The following is a 17423-nucleotide window of genomic DNA, read 5'->3' on the forward strand; positions in this document are numbered from 1 at the left end:
GTCTTGTGTGAATCTGATGTGGAATTTAGTGGTTTTAACTGAGCTTGTTCCAGAGTGTTTAAGGCTCATTACTTTATGTGGACCTGAATGTCAAAGTAAAACTAGACTTGAAAATAGTCAGGAAACTTTTCCATGTCTCACTGTGAGATAAAATCCCTTCCTTCCAGAAAGTCTGAATCAAATACAGTATTTTTTGTATTTGTCTGAAAGTGTCCAAATGGATTTAAAAAAAAAAAGGAGGGAAGATTATGTAGTCAAATGTATGGAACCAAACAGCACTGGTGGCTAACATATCACCTTAGGTGAGTGCAAACAATCCAATTCTGTAAAGTGCTAATTCTCCTCAGACTCTGCTGTCTGCCATAGAAAAGACTTAGGAATTTCAGATGTGTGTCCAGGCTCTCTGTCCAAAGAAGTCTAAAATACTTTTGTATATATGCCATACCTGACAGATAAAAGCCTTCCTTGCACAGCTCACACTTGTCCTTGTCACAGCTATCACAGTTGTTAGGACAATCTCTACACTGCAGAGAACTTTCATCTCTGTGGGTATTTTCTGGGCAATATTTATAGCATTGCTGCTTATGCCTGTAAGATAAAGCAGAAGATCATTAATAAGTTCTTTTAAGGTTGTTATGTTTGTTTTCTGCATGTTTCTGGGTATAGTAAACCTCTGTTCTCAGCCTTATATGAACATAAATTGTTTCTCTACTAGGCATTCAAAATGTGTTTGTGCTTATGTTACTCAGCTGACAAATGCTAACAAGTTATGTTTTCTAATCTCAGGTTTCTCAAGTACTACTAATTCAATTTTCTTCCTTTTTTTTTCTTTTATGTAGACAAAACCCCAACTGTACAATTAATTAGGAAATACTATATTGTGATTGTAAAGAACTGAGACTGTGAGGCAGCGACATCAGACCAGCGAGCTCTGAGGCTGGTGTTTTTTTAGAGGAGATCAGGGGGTTCCCAGAGAGAGAGGAGAGACCTGACACTAGTTGACATCTCTGGCTTGTGTGCTCAAGAGGGTGACATGGCTAGGAGCATTGCTGGGGAAACTGCAGGAGACTTAAAAGCTGTGAAATCAGAAGCGGCCCTCAGACTGCAAACAGCAGGGCAGCAGCTGTCTTGCCACAATGCAGCAAGCAGTGCATGCAGGGCTGGGCTGCAGAGTAAAGCACTATTGGCAGTAGCCTGACAAAAATATCAGCAGTAGTCAGGCAGGATGGTGGCTGAGAAAAATTAATAAATTAACATAAAATAAAATAATTAAACAAACAAAAATAAACCAAACACCATCTCAGTCAAAGTACACTGGGCTCCACCCAGCAGAAGAAGACCATGCTAATGACACCATCCAAAGTGGAGGTGGGAACTCAGAGCTCCCACAGAAGGATGGTAAGGATGGTCACAGGCTGCAGGGAATGCTACAGCCTCTCCCTGGTAGCAGAGGCTAAGTGATCTGCTCAGCCAAGCAGCAAAGCTGCAAGGCGAAGTTGAAAGGCTGCAAGACAAAGTGGAAAGACTTAGGAGCATTAGGGAGGCTGAAATGGAGATAGACTGGGAGAGCCAGGCTCTGCCCTGCCTGTAACAGAAATGGAAGCACCTGCCACATAGCACCCAGGAATGAGGGGCCCCTGTACCATCCCTGAGGCAGGTACACTGGGAGACACTTGAAGAAAAAAGAGAGTCCCCTGCCCTTCTCCCATCAGGCTAGCAATGACAAAAAAGAAGATGAGGGAAGGTTGAATCAGATTCCTGGCTGGGTTGCTGGCATCCCCCTTCCCTTCCTACACGCAACCCCCCACCCCCCCGATATATTTGCATAATAGTTATGAGGCTCTGGAGGCAGAAGGGAATGAAGATGGAGACAAGGAGCCATCCAGTCAGTCACCCAGGGCTTTTCACTCACCCCCACACCTTAGGACTTCTTCAATGAGGAAGAAAAGGAGGGTAATTATAGTAGGCAATTGTAGAGGGCAACAGAGGGACCCATTGCAGACCAGACTCACAGGGAAGCCTGCTGTCTACCTTGGGCTCAGACAAGAGGAAGCTCTCTGCTCTGGTGCAGCCCCCTGATTATTACCATTTGTTAGTTATCCAGGTTGGTAGTGATGAGGTTGCAGATTCTGAGAAGTCCAAAGGCAATTAAGCAGGATTTCAATCCCTCAAGTGGTAGCAAAAAACACTGAAAGAGGGTGGAAAACACACCTGATTAACATGTGGCTCAGACGCTGGTGTCACCACTGGAATTTTGGGTTCTTTGATCACAGGGAAGTTTATACGGCACCTGTTCTGGAAGTTTATATGGCACCTGGTGGCAGATGGACTACACCTTTCTCAAAGGGGGGAAAGGATCCTTGCACAAGAGCTGATGGGGTTTGTTGAAACAGCTTGAAGGGGGAAGGGGAAAAAAAACCAGTTTTACTGGAGAAGAGCCTAAGGACAGCCTTCAATCTGCCGTCCCACTTGAGGTGGATAACGGTGGTATAAGTGACAATAAAAACACAGGGATCACTAATAGGATAGTAACCACAGGAGTGACCAGGAAGGGACAGATAGTAAGAGTGAAAACTAACGCCTTAAATCCCTCTCTGAAATGCTTATATACCAACGCATGGAGCATGGGGAGGAGTTGGAGATCTGCATTAGGTTGCATGACTATGATGCAATTGCAATCACTGGGTGGGACGGATCCCATGACTGGAACGCTGCCATGGATGGCTACATAGTATTTAGAAAAAACAGAGCAACAGAATGAGGTGGTGGTGTTGCTCTGTATGTATGAGAGCAACTGAAATGTATTGAGTGCTGTCCCAGGGGGAGGTAGAACAGGTTGAAAGCTTGTGGGTGAAAATCAAGGGACATGTAAAAGAGAATGAAACTGTTGTGGGTGTCTACTATAGACCACCAAACCAAGATGATGTTGATGAGGCCTTCTACAGTCAACTGAAGGTAGCCTCTATAACACATTCCTTGGTACTCATAGGTGACTTCAATCACCCTGATATTTTCTGGCAAACCCACACAGCTAGGCACAGCCAGTCCATAAGGCTCTTGCAGTCTGTCAATGATAATTTCTTGATGCAGGTAGTGGAAGAGAGGTGCACTCCTGGACCTGCTATTAACTAATGAAGAAGGACTGGTTGGGGACATTAAGGTTGGGAAAAGCCTTGGTGACAGTGATCATGACATGGTGGAGTTTAGTATTATACAAGGTAGAAGTAGAGCAATAAGTAGGATTACAACCCAGGACTTCTTCAGGGCTAACATTGTACTCTTTAAAGATCTATTTACAGGAATCCCATGGGCTAAGGCTCTGGAGGGTAAAGGAGCCCAAGAAAGTTGGTCAATTTTTAAATGCCACTTCATCCAAGCCCAAGATAGGTATGTTCCCTTGAGTAAAAATTCAAATAGACATGCTAAGAGATCTGCATGGTTGAGCAAGGAGCTTCTGAAGGAGATCTCAGGGAAGAAAGAAATTTACAGTTCATGGAAGAAGGGATTTGTCACATGGAAGAACTATAGAGAAGTTCTCAAGGTATGTAGGAAGGTAACAAGGAAGGCCAAAGCCCTCTTAGAATGAAAACTTGCAAAGGAAGTAAAAGAGAACAAGAAGGCTTTTTCAAATATGTCAGCGGGAAAAGGAAGAATAGGAAAACTGTGGGCCCACTGCTGAATGAGGAGACAGCCCTGATAACTGAGGATACAGAGAAGGCAGAGTTGCTGAACACCTTCTTTACTTCTAATACTGAACTCCTCTATGAAGTCCAGACCCTGGATGAAGAAGTCTGGAGGAGGGAGGACTCTCCACTAGTTAGTGAAGACTGGGTTAGGGGTCACTTACATGAATTGAACATTCACAAGTCCGTGGGGCCTGATGAGATGCACCCAAGAGTGTTGAGAGAGCTGCCTGATGTTGTCGTTCTACCACTTTCCATCATTTTTGCAAAATGCTGGCAGACAGGAGAGGTGCCTCAGGACTGGAGGAAAGCCAATGTCACTCCAGTCTTCAAAAAGGGCAAGACAGAGATTCCAGGAAACTACAGACCAGTGAGCCTCACCTCCAGCCCTGGAAAAATGATGGAGTACTTTATTCTGGAGGTCATCTCTAGGCACTTGGAAGAAGAGAAGATGATCAGGAGCAGTCAGCATGGATTTACCAAGGGGAAATCATGCTTGACTAATCTGATAGCCTTCTGTGAAGTTGTAACTGAATGGGTAGATGCAGGGAGACCTGTGGATGTAGTCTACCTTGACCTTAGCAAGGCTTTTGACACCGTTTCTATCCTGAACGGTCAAACCCCCAAACATATCCTAGCCTGGACAATGAGCTAAGCACCTGCACATGTGCTTATATGGACAGGTCCTGGAGTCCAGATGGTCAAGGGAAATGTATAGCACATGTGATGAACATTGTAAGCACCAGTGAATGTTCAAATCTGGACACTACCACGTGTGATTAACTTTGTAACACAACTGTGTGTGCCCCTGGCCATGTCTGGATATGCCCCATCCCATAGGTCCAGTTATCAGGGTTCTGCATTACCAAAGGGCATTAATTGTCTTGAGACAGTATTTAAACCAGCCAAGAAGTCAGGCAACTCATCTTGCTCTCACCCAGCAAGCAGCTAGAGCCAAATACTGCCAGAGTAGCAGCTGAGGGCCTGCTTACCACAAAGAGACAAGAGCCAAATGCTGCCCAAGTAGCAGCTGAAGAATCTGCTTTAGCAGACCAGCTTCACCCAGGCCTTGCAACTGGACCAAGGCAGAAAGGGGAAATCTCCAAGGCAGTTGAATCCCAGAAGAGGCTACAGCCCAGTGACTGGGCACAACAAGAGAGAGAGGCCCCCTAGCCCCTTCCAAGCCAAGGACTGCTCGAATCATAGCCACAGCATCTGGGAAGACACCAGACAGAGGAGCAAGTTGTGAGTACCTGACTAATCTGCCACGGAATCCCATTTGTGGGAAAACCACAGATCACAGCACCTGTATTTCTAATTTGAATTGCTGTGTTGGAAATGTTAGATCTGTGATTAAATCATTTAACTGTCTTTATATGTGTAGTGTAAAACCCACAACTGAATAACTGAACCTGTGAATACATTTTGTAAATAAGTTATGGTGGTGGTTGAAGATACCACTGCCAGGAAATATTAATTATAAAATATATTAAAAATACACATTTTTGTAAGTCTCCTGTAACATCCTTGTGAGTAAGCTCCAGAAGCATGAGTTAGAAGAACAAACAGTGAGATGGATTAGGAACTGATTACAAAATAGAGTCCAAAGAGTGGTGGTCAATGGTGCCAAGTCCAGCTGGAGAGCTGTAACTAGTGGAGTCCCCCTGGGATCAGTGCTGGGTCCGGTCCTGTTCAACATCTTCATCAATGACATTGATGAGGGGACAGAGTGACAGAGTGTCTGCTCAGCAAGTTTGCTGATGGTATGAAACTGGGAGGCTTGGCTGATACACCTGAAGGCTGTGCAGCTATTCAGCAAGACCTGGACAAACTGGAGAGCTGGGCAAAGAGGAACCTAATGAAGTTCAACAAGGACAAGTGCAGAGTCCTGCACCTGGGAAGGAAGAATAAACTGCACCAGTACAGGTTAGGAGGTGATCTGCTAGAGAACAGCATGGCAGAGGACTTGGAAATGGATAACAAGTTATGCATGGGACAGCAATGTGCCCTTGTGGCCCAGAAGGCCATATATAGTATCCTGGGGTGCACTGAGAAGATTGGAGGCGCTGCTTAACTTTTAGACCCCTTCTGTTCCATATTCCTCTCTTCACATACAAAAATTTGACATCAGTCCTTAAGTTTTAAAAAGTCTTGATAGTGACCAGTTGGCTTGTTTTCCAGTGTTTCCTAAGCATTTTTAAAGTTACTGTTCTGATATAGGTAGTACCTAAAAGGAATGGAATAACTTATACAGCATACATCTATATAGCAAATTATATATTTTTACTTTAGAAAAAGGTAAAGATCTAAAGAACTATACAGCTATACTTACATATAATAGTTCTGAATGCATGTTATACAGATTCCTGGGTCATCTGAAATAAAAAATGTGAAATTATGTAAATAATATTCAGAGTAACACGAGAATGTACACCATGTTCATGTTAATATTTCTTACATTGAAATTACTGCAACCATAACTAGAACAGCAGTGTCTCTGAATCTCTGTCAGCAACTCAGGAATAGTGCTGCAATCTCATTTGATCCTGCAGAGAGAGTATCAGAAAGGCAAAAGTCCAGCTAGAAATCACTTTGGCCACTGTTGTGAGGTGTAATATAAAAGGTCTTCACAAATACCTTAACAGAAAGAGAGCCAAGGAGAATCTCCACCCTTCATTGGATGGGGGGTGGGGGCATTACCACCACAGGTGAGGATAAAGCTAAGGTAGTCAGTCTTTAACAGTCAGACCAGTTTTCTACAGGGTGTTCAAGCCCCCTGAGCAGAAAGACAGGGACAGAGAGAATAAACCCCCTCATAGTACAGGAGGAAGCAGTGATCTGCTACACCACCTGGGCAACTCAGAAGTCTATTGGGCTAGATGGGATCCACCTGAGAGCGCGGAGGAGCTTGCCAAACCACACTCCATCATCTATCAGCAGCCTTGGTTAACAAGGGTAGTCCCAGACGGTTGAAGGCTTGCCAGAGTGACACTGTGGCAGGTAAGACTGCCCCCCAACAAACACAAGGTCCTGACAGAATCCAGACAGGGGGCTGAGGCTTGCTAGGAGCCGATAAAGATCAGACATCCCCAGACATTAGCTGTTGCCTCTGAGCTCAAAATTCCTTTTGTTGCTTGGAGAACATGGCCCTCTGACTAATTAAAAAAAAAATGACCACAGCACAACAACTTGCAGGGTAAATGAAGTCCTGCTATAGAGAGATAGGGTTCTCTCCACATACAAGCATCCCAGCAGTCAAATCTTCTCCTATTAGAACAGGACCTTGCCTAAGGAACCCTTGCTTCTCTGCAGTGATTGCATATGTAGATATTTTGAGTACTAGTGGGCAGATTTTCCCTTTCTGAGTGAGCACATGCGTGTTTTGGTTCATCTGTCTAAACAGTTTAATTAGTTGTGCAACAATATTTTCCAAACTGACATCTGAACCTGTACTTTTATTGAGCCAGAAGAGCAGATTAATCCAGTTTTCAGATGGCTGTCGCTGTTTGTTTTGTGGGTGCCTTTGCGACAGACACTCACCTACAAGAAGGGCTGGAAGGAGGATCCAGGGAACTACAGCTGACCTCGGTACAGGGAAAGATTATGAAACAGTTCATCCTGAGTACACTCACATGGCACTTGGAGGGCAACCAGGGGATCAGGCTCAGCCAGCATGGCTTTGTGAAATGCAGGTCCTGCTTGATGAACCTGATCTCCTTCCATGAGTAGATGACCTGCTTAGTGAATGAGGGGAAGGCTGTGAATGTTATCTATCTGGACTTTAGTAAAGCCTTTAACATCACCTCCCACAGCTTTCTGCTAAAGAAGCTGGAGGCTCATGGGTTACTGAAGTCGTACTCTTAGGGTTAAAAACTGACTGGACATCCAAGCCCAGAGATTTGTACTGAAGTTAAATACAGTTGGGCAACACAGCTGGTGAAGGTTCTGGAGAACAGGTCTTCTGAGGAGAGTCTGAGGAAACTGGGATTGTTTAGTCTGAAGAACAGGGAGCTGAGGGGAGAACCTGTCACACTTTACAGGAGGTTTCAGTGAGGGGAGTGCTGGTCTTTCTCCCTAGTATCAACTGACAGGACAAGGGGAAATGGCCTGAAGTTGCACCAGGAAAGGTTTAGATTGGATATTAGGCAAAATTTCTTTAAGAAGGAGTGGGCAGGCAGTGGAGCAAGCTGCCCAGGGAAGTAGTGGAGTCACCATCCCTAGAACTTTTCAAAAGACATGTACGCTTGGTGCTTCCAGACATGGCTTAGTAGTAACGGTAATGTTGAGTTGATAGTTTGATTTGATGATCTTAGAGGTCTTTTTTAACCTTAATGAGTCTATGATTCTATATTTTTAGGACATAAACTCATCCACAACCTGGTCCTGGCCTCTATTTTCACAGTGACTTGTGTCTTTTGAGTCACTAGAATGTGCTGTTCTGCAAAGCAGAACCTCCCTGGGAGCTCAGATTGGGCAAAACGAACTTTTAAAAGGAGACTCAGAGTTATTAAAATCTGTGGTTTAATCCTCTTTCTTTATTCATTACAGAGGTAAGTCAAAAAAAGCACTTGGTGCCTCAAAAAGGAAGCTCTTCAAAAACCATGTAAGTAATCATTTTTACAAACACCTTTGGAGGGATGAAAGGGAGGAAAAGGCTTTGGGGTAAACTTTCTCAGCAAAAGATTAATTTCTGCATTCAAAAATTTTGTTCAAAGAACAGAAAAAGTGTTATATGACCTCTTAAAATTGTTACAATGATGAATATGGCTTTATGCTCATATGAAATGAATATTTTCTATAACCTTCCTTTTTCTTTTATTAGTTTTCTGGTTCTTTTACCTTACTCAAATATCCCAAAGGGAGCATGGAAGGAAACAGAACAACCTGAGCAAAACTATTTATAAACTGCTTTATGATGAAATGCTTATAAATTATTTTTGATATTAACAGTACCCATAAGAGAAAATTTTCACTAAGTTTCTTTTTGAATTGTGTGTACAATAAATCACAGTTTATACATGCAAACTGTTTAGGCAGTATGGACTTGGTTTTGAAAGAAGTTCTAGTAATTTATTTATGAGGTGTAAAGTTTTAGCCAGAAATGTTGCAGATCGGTGAAAATATTCTATTTATGTTTAGAGCACAATCAGAAACAGCAATCACCTAATCTTTGTGTTCTTTGCTTTAGATTTTATGTTAGGGTGGGAAACACTTAAAATATGGAAGTATTTGCTGTGAAGTATTCCTTAACTTCTAGAAAAGAGGTATATGGCTTGTCCAGGGCTTCTTTTTGAATGATTTATGAACTATTAATATTATTAATATTGTTTCTGAATAAGGATACCTCCTGAGATTATTTTTTCCTGATTAAGTTGTTGTTGGGGTTTTTTTTTTTAAGTGTTTTTTGAGCATTGTTAGGAGTGAGATTGACATGATGATAAATAAACATATTTTTAAATAAACATATTTTTATTTTTTGAATGTTATTATGGGATTGGCACTTGTAGTCCTTGTTTGGTGGAAAGAACAAAATACGCGTCAAAGAGACACTGTCAAAATTGCTGGTCCTGCTTGTGTGTTTGGTAACTGTTGGGGGGAGAGAAAACAAAATGTGCAGCTATTCCTGCAATAGTGGATTTGTTATTTAATGTACACTGTGTTTCCAAAATCTTGGAAATTAATTTTGAGAATGAGCTAAGTCTAGGGAATTATACAGCTATGTATATGTGGCTCCTTCAAATCCACCATAATCTTTTCTTGGGCTAGCAGTGAAAAACATCCTGAAATCACTGAAACCCTCACTTGGCCATAAAATATCATGATTTCTGTGGCACAAAGCGGATTTGCTATCACAGAATGCATTGGGTTGGAAGGGACATTTAAAGGCCATCTAGTCAGTCCAACTAGATCAGGTTGCTCTGAGCCCCATCAAGCCTGACCTTGAATGTCTCCAGGGTTGGGGTCTCCCAACCATCTCCTTGGGCAACCAGTTACAGTGTCTCACCACGTTCATAGCAAAGAACTTCTTCCTAATGTCCAATCTAAATCTACCTTTCTCTAGTTTGAAGTCAATGCCCATTGTTCTATTGTTACATGCCCTCATGAACAGTCCCTACCAATCTTTCTTGCAGGCTTCCTTCCTGTACTGGAAGGCCACTATATTGTCTCCTCAGAGCCTTCTCTTCCCCAGACTGAACAACTCCAACTTTTCTCAGTGTGTCTTCACATGACCAGAAGACTTCCTGCCATAAGAACTGCCAATATTTTCTCACATTTTACTGTTTCCACTTGCATCGATTTCCACTATTTTGAGTTTACAACATTCTGTTTTAAAGAGAGAAACAAAAGCGATCCTGGAAACAGGATTCAAGCCATTTTAAGTCATAGAATAATAGAATCATTATGGTTGGAAAAAAAATTTAAGATCATCAAGTCCAACCGTAACCCAAGTATATGACTACTAAACCATATCCTAAAGCACCACATCTACATGCTTCTTGAATACCTCCAGGGATGGCGACTCAACCACCTCCTTTGGCAGCCTGTTACAATGCCTCATCACTCTTTCAGTAAAGAATTCTTTCCTAATATTCAGTCTAAACTTAACCCCATTTCCTCTTGTCCTGTTCCTAGTTTCCTGGAAAAAGGGACCCAGCCTCCCTACCACCTCCTTTCACGTAGTTGTAGAAAGCAATAAAATCTTCCCTTAGCTTTCTCCTCTTCAGACCAACCAACCCCAGTATCACATGCCCTCCAAACCTCTTACCAGTCTTACTGCTCTTCTCTGGACACACTTCAGGACCTCAATGTCTTTCAAATACTGTGGTGCACAGAACTGAACACAGTACTCACCAGGGCCAAGTACAGGGTCACGAATCTTAAGGCCTCAGAAACAAGAAAATCCTCTGTGACTCCCTGGTTTTATTGCAGTTTTCTTAGATAAGTAAAGATCATCCAGAGTTCATAGAAAAAGTAATTTGGTTTCTTTCCCTGTCTGTAATAAACTGATACTCCTGTTCCCTCCTCCACCCTGCACCCTTCTCAAGTACAATACATTTGGAATGCAGCTATGTTACAGGAAAGGTACACGCAAAGATTAAATATCAGCCAAAAGCCAGACTTTCATGCATTCTGTTGGAACCCTCTGATTTTAATTGAATTTTTTCCACTCTGGGAGGGAAGTATGGGCATTAGTGTTACAAGCATAGCATTGTTGTGCTGCAAGTGTATTTTTATGGGTTTTTTTGCTTGTTTGTTTTGTTTTGTTTTGTGGGGGTTTTTTTTGGTGATATTACTGTATAGGCTTAATGAAATATTTAGTACATAAATTCATCCATATGAAAAATGAGCTCTAGAGCATTTTCAAAATCCTTTCCACTGTTTCAGTATGCATGAATTTTCATGGCATTCAGGCAAATCCTGATTCTGGAAACTTTACATGGTTACTCCACTGCTCTTTTGAGTAGCACTTTCTCAAAGTATCCCATCTAATTAGACCCAGATCTTTAAGTGCTTGACTTTATCTACTCTATACAATAAAACTGAGAGTTGAAGTTAAGTACAAGGGTAGGTTTTGCAGACTCTGTATTTAGACTGTAACTTTTAGTTTCCTGTTTTGTTTACGAACTTTTAAAAAAATTAAAATTCTGGAACTATTTATTGGCTCAGCCACCAGAATGTGCTGAATATACTCAACCTTGAAGTCAAGAGAAACTGAGGATATTCAGTGTCTGGGATTTAATGTCTGGTTTACCACTCTTTTCCAGTTTAATTAAATATAATGACTGAAAAGGATTTTGTATTACATTGCAATTTTCCTTTAAAGGCCAGCCTGCAGGATTGTTTAATTTCAATAGTTACTGCCAGATTTTATTTGCCTTTTACATTCCCCTGAACAATAATTTACAATAATCTCAAAAAAAAAAAAAGTACTATAAATTGTAGTGTGTCACCAACAAGAGTAATTATATGTATTAACTACCTTAGACCATTTTTTCTTTAGTTTTTATGGCATCTCAATTAAAATAATTCAAATGTACAATACAAACATAATAAGACATTTGACTAGCACAGACCCAGCTGAAAAGTAAGCCTGTAAAATAAAGACTTCTGTTGTGGAGCCAAGGAATCTGGTTTGGATCTTCCAGTTTGTGTCAGAAGGTATGTGTTTGTGGGAGTTTTTTTGTATGTGTGTGCTTTGTTGGGGTTTTGTTTGGGTTTATTTTTTTTCTTATTTTTTCACTTCTTTCCCTCTCTCCCATTATTACTGTTGTGTGTTTTATCTGTAAGTCAGATTTATCTTTGTTTTTCTAATTTCTAACATTGTAATTTATTTTGACAGGTCATATTGCCCAGGAAGTGGAGAGTGAAGAGAAGAAAGAAAAGCTTGGATTCCATTGTCTGTTAAATTTATAGAGGGGAAAAAATGGCATCAGTATTTGCTTTGGCCAAAAACTATAACTTTGGTTCAGACAAGATATTTAATAAATTAAAAATATGCATATTTCTAAGGCATAAAAGAAAAAAGAGTTAAACAGACTTAATCATACTTTTACTGAAATTACCTCCTTTTTCCCGTTTCATTTTGTTTGAAATTAAAACTACCTTTAATCAGAGTGTAAATGACTGAAAAGCAAAATACGTACTGAGTTTTCCTTTTGCTGTAGAGCAAATTGACCTAAAAAAAATCACAGAGCTCTAATTTCAACTACCTTATTCTAGAAGATGAATAATATAATTTGCTGTTGTTGTATTGCCTTGACAGAAGAAAAAGAAATGAGGCATATTTTTCTCTTAAAATAAGGATTTTAATATCTTGTAGTTAGAAGACAAAATTAAGTGCAGATGAGATGAAATTAAGCCAAAGTTTAGCATTCAAATATGCATTACCTGGTTTGTATGACTGAGGTGAAATGTTGATGATTACATAAATACATCTATTTTGATAAGTGCAATAATTTTGGTAGAGATTTTCTGAGGGAATGTGATGAGATTGGGAAACTTCAAGGAACAAAAAAATCTAAAAAAATGGCCTAAAAAATCAGCATTAGGTCAGAACCCTTTAGAGTGTCACCAGGTGTAGTTCATCAGTGGTGGTGTGAGATCCACAGCACACATGAAACTCCCAAATGTGGTAGCAGTGGTCCCAAGTTTACGCCACAGACAAGAGTGCAGGTTTTACCACTAATCTGAATCACTGGATTCCATTGGTCCTCCATTAACAAAACATATTTATGCAGGGCAGGAGTCATATGGGAAACATCTTCTCCATATGGGGAGAATCTAAGACGTGTACTGCTAAGTTGTTCTGTAATATAACTCCTTTTTTGAAATATCAAGATTGATGAACTTTAGACTGGTATAAAACCCAAAAGTTGAAGCAAGTTGCTTGAATAGAACAAAGTGGAGTGGAATGGAATGGAAAGAAAAGGAGAGAAAAGAGAACAGAAAAGAACTGCCTGTGACCAGTTCCAAATTACCAAAAGTTAAAGCATGTTATTAAAGGCATTGTTCAAAGGCCTCTTAGACACTGACAGGCATGGGTCATTGATCACCTCTCTAGGAAACTTGCTTCAGTATTTGACCACCCTATCACAGTAAAGAAGTAGTTGTTAATGTCCACTTTGCTTTGACTCAGCTTTGAACCATTGATACGTGCCCTATCATTGGATTCTAGGGAGAAGAGATCACTATCTCCCTGTCCACGTTCTCTTCCCAGGAAACTGTAGAGAGCAATGGGGTTGACCCCCAGCTTCCTTTTGTCCAACCTAGAGAACCCACAGTCTTCAACCACTCCCAAGCAGTGTCACCAGCTTTGTTGCCCTCCTCCAGACACATTTAAGGATCTTCACATTCTTCTTAAAATTTGGGGCCCAGAACTGGATGGTCGAAGGTGAGGTTGCACACTTTGGGGCCCAGAACTGGATGGTCCAAGGTGAGGTTGCACAACACTAAATACAATGATGTTTGTATGATCACCTTTTTTCGAACAGCTGTTTATTTTGTATTTGATGAAGTCCAGGATGAAGTTTGCTCTTCTGGCTGCCAGGTCATACTGCCAACTCATACTGAGCTTACTGTCAACCAGCACCCCTAGATCCCTTTCTGCAGGGCTGCTTTCCAGCCCTTTATGCCCTACTCATGTCCAGCATTACCGCATGCTAGGTGCAGAATCCAGTATTTATTGGTGATTACAAAACCCCAGAGTTCTGGCAGAGGCACCAGTCTTGGAGACAGGTGTTGGTGTCTTGGGCTCATCTGTTTTTTTCCAGTGTGTCTCCCCATTACTTTGAGGATTGAGGAAAACACTACCTGTGCTCCTGAATCCTTCAGAACTCTTTCCAGGATCCTGAAATCTATTTTAAGTAACCTTGATCTTATCAAAACATCACTGTGCTGGATAGGCTGTACTAACCTCATCAGTTTCCTGGTGACATCCCTGATCTGGGCCCCAGGGAGGCAGCAAACTTCCCTGAAAAGAGGGCCTGGACTCCAGATGGTTTAAATTATATTTGTTTTAATATATTTGTTCTTTAGTAATTCCAACAGAATGATTCAGCAGCTAACATTTTTTTACTGTGTTGATTCATGAAACCCCTGAACTACAAACTGTTCAAGAAGTAGCAATACATGCTTTGTTTGTAATTTTAGGAGTGCATCCATTGTTTGATCAATGGCTATTGAAGTAAACGAACTTTTGTTCTGATTCAGTACTTTTTGTCTGTGTTCATACAGAAAGCTCTAAACTAGAATCTGGAGTATCTTCTGTTTGCAGAACTCATGGTTAAATCTCATATCTTAAGTTTTTCCAATTACTTGTCTCCAACCAGGAAGTTATTTTCTTCCACTGAGAAAGAAAAATTTCAAAGACAAAGTGTTTTCTTTAATGCATACATCCTGTATCTTCACTGTGCAAGGAAATTCTCTTTTATCTATACTGTAGGAAAGGCAATATACTCTAAAGTAATGTTCTGCCTCATGCTGAAGTGTTACTACTGGAATCAGAGAAAAACAGTTCCAAAACTTTCTGGACATTGCAGAGATTGCATATTCATAATACAGAAGCCTGTGGAATCAAGTCCTACTATCTGCAAATCTAAACCCCATTCTGCAAGATTAATCTCTTGAGGAAGATTTACTCTGAGATAAAAAAGAATCCTTATCATAATTTTCTATGGTATTTTGAAAGCAGAAGTCTATTCATCATCAGGAAGATTTGAAGAAATGAAGTTTTCCTTTGTGTTTCTTAGGTTGCTATGGGAACCAGATCACTTTTCAATCATTAATCATTAGCACAACTGCTGGAATTATTATCTGTACCTGTGAGCTTGAGTCTGTTCACATTGCTGCCCTTTTATCTGTCTTAGAAGTTCCTTAAACCTTCTCCAAACAACTTTTCTCTCACCCTCACTGCCTTATAGACTGTATTTTCCACCATCTTACTCTGTATAATAGGTCTTGTGGAAGATTTGCATGATGTTTTCTGTCATTTTCTGTCTTTATAGCTACATGTTGGTACAAAGATTTTGGAACCCAGGCCAAAGGAAATAGGTTGTGGATGAACTTGGAATGTTGTTCAGGCTTTACCTTGCTAAAACAGTGATATTTGTGCCTAAATGCTTTTATAGATTTTATTCTCAGGGGCACTGCTTCTTGGGGTTTCTTGTTTTTTGTCTCTTTTGTAAGCTGTTCTGAACACCAAAGAGTACTTTATTCTCTGCGTTAGACTTTGAAAATAGTCCTTATGCAAAGGTTGGAAAATTCACATTGTACTGTTGTCTGCAGAAATCTGGATGGGTGAAAAGGTCATATACCTGATATGCTGTTATAAGGGATGATAGAGTTGCCTGGTTGGAAAAGATCCTAAGATCACCAAGTCTAACCATAACCTAACATCTCGCTTTACAAAATTGGTAGACCATGTCCCTAAGCTCCTCATCCAAATGTCTTTTAAACACCTGCAGGGTTAGTGACTTCACCACTTCTCTGGGCAGCCTGTTGTAGTGCCTGATGACCCTTTTGGCAAAGAAATTTTTCCTAATATTAAATCTAAACTTCCCCTGGTTCATCTTATGTCCATTTCCTCTCATCCTATCACTTGTCACCTGGGAGAGGAAGCTAGCACTCACCTCACTTCAGGTAGTTGTAGAGAGCAATGAGGTCTCCCTTCAGTGTCCTCTTCTCTAGACTAAACAGTCTCACCTCCCTCATCTGCTCCTCACAGTTCAAGACCCCTCACAAGCCCCACTGCCCTTTTCTGGACATCCTCCATCAGTTTAACGCCCTTCTTGTAGTGAGTGGCCCAAAACTGAACACAGTATTTGAGGTGCAGCCTCACCAGAGCCAAGCAGATGAGCACTATCACTTCCCTGGTCCTGCTGGCCACACTATTCCTGAGAGAGGCTAGGATGCCATTGGTCTTCTTGACCACCTGAGCACATTGCTGGCTCATGTTCAGTTGTATGTTGACCAGCACAACCAGATTCCTCTCTGCCAAGCTGCTTTCCCAAGCCTCTACTTTTGCATGGGGTTGTTGTGACCCAAGTGCAGGACTCAGGATTTGGACTTGTTGAACACCACAACGTTGTCCTCAGCCCATCAGGCCAGCTTGTCCAGATCTGTTTGCATAGCCTTCCTTACCTACAGCAGACTGAAACTCCCACCCAGCTTGGTGTCATCTGCAAACCTGCTGAGGTTGCATACACTCAATCTCCCCATCAAGGTCATCAATGAAAAGGTTAAATAGAGTTGGTCCCAGTACTGAGCCCTGGGAAACACCACTGGCCACCAATGGGATTTAACTCCACCACTCTTTGGGTTCAGATATCCAGCCAGTTCTTGACCCAGTGAAGAGTGTGCCTGTCCAGACCATGGGCAGCCAGTTTGGCCAAGAGGAGGCTATGGGGAACCATGTCAAAGACCTAGCTAAAGTCCAGTACATAACACAGTCTTTCCCTCATCCACCATGTGGATCACCTTGTCACAGAAGGAAATCATATTTGTCAAGCAGGACCTGCCTTTCATAAACCCATGCTGACCAGACCTGATCCTCTGTGCCACATGATGCCCCTTATGGTAATCTGCTCAATGACTCTCCTTGGCACTGAGGTTAGACTGACAGGTCTGGTTTTTCACAGATCCTGCTTGTGGCCTTTCCCACAAATGGGCCTCCAGTCAAGTGGAACTTCCCCAGTCAGCCAAGACTGTTGAAAGATTATGGAAAGGAGCTTGGAGATCATCTCTGCCAGCTTGCTCCACACCCTTGGGTGGATACCATCTAGCCCCACAGACCTGTTTGTGTCTAAATGGCAGAACAGGTCCCTTGCAATTTCTTCTTGATTCATGGGAGCTTCACTCTGCTCCACAACTCCATCTTCTGGCACAGGGTAAAGGCTGAGGCAAAGAAGGTGTTAAGAACCTCAGCCTTATCCTCATCCTTTGTCACTATGGTTCTTGTGCATCCAGAAAAGCGTGGAGGTTCTCCTTGGCCCTCCTTTTGTTATTGGTATGCTTATAGAGACATATTTTATTTTCCCTCACAGACCTAGCTAAATTACGTTTTAGTTGGACTTTAGGCCTTTTAATTTTCTTTCTGCATGACCTCCCTTCACCCTTTTAGTTGTCACACATTGCCTGCCTCTTCTTCCAAAGCTCATATAATTTCCTCTTTTTCTTGAGATCCAGCCAATGTTCTCTGTTCAGACAGGCCAGTTTCCTTTCCCACTGGCTCATCTTCTGACA

At 41.5% G+C, this 17423-nt stretch overlaps 1 protein-coding gene across 1 annotated transcript in view; it reads right to left on the bottom strand.

Moving 5' to 3' along the window:
* The window catches only part of PCSK5 (proprotein convertase subtilisin/kexin type 5), a 265280-nt gene that overhangs the window by 29701 nt on the left and 218156 nt on the right, over positions 1–17423 (bottom strand). Inside the window, exons 25-26 of the mRNA XM_054398161.1 lie at positions 6016–6058; positions 446–588 (exon numbers count right to left, since the gene is read on the bottom strand). Coding sequence (XP_054254136.1) covers positions 446–588; positions 6016–6058 — 186 coding nt within the window. The remainder of the gene's footprint in view (positions 1–445; positions 589–6015; positions 6059–17423) is intronic.

Source organism: Indicator indicator, chromosome Z (genome assembly GCF_027791375.1).
Source record: "Indicator indicator isolate 239-I01 chromosome Z, UM_Iind_1.1, whole genome shotgun sequence".
NCBI lineage: Eukaryota > Metazoa > Chordata > Aves > Piciformes > Indicatoridae > Indicator > Indicator indicator.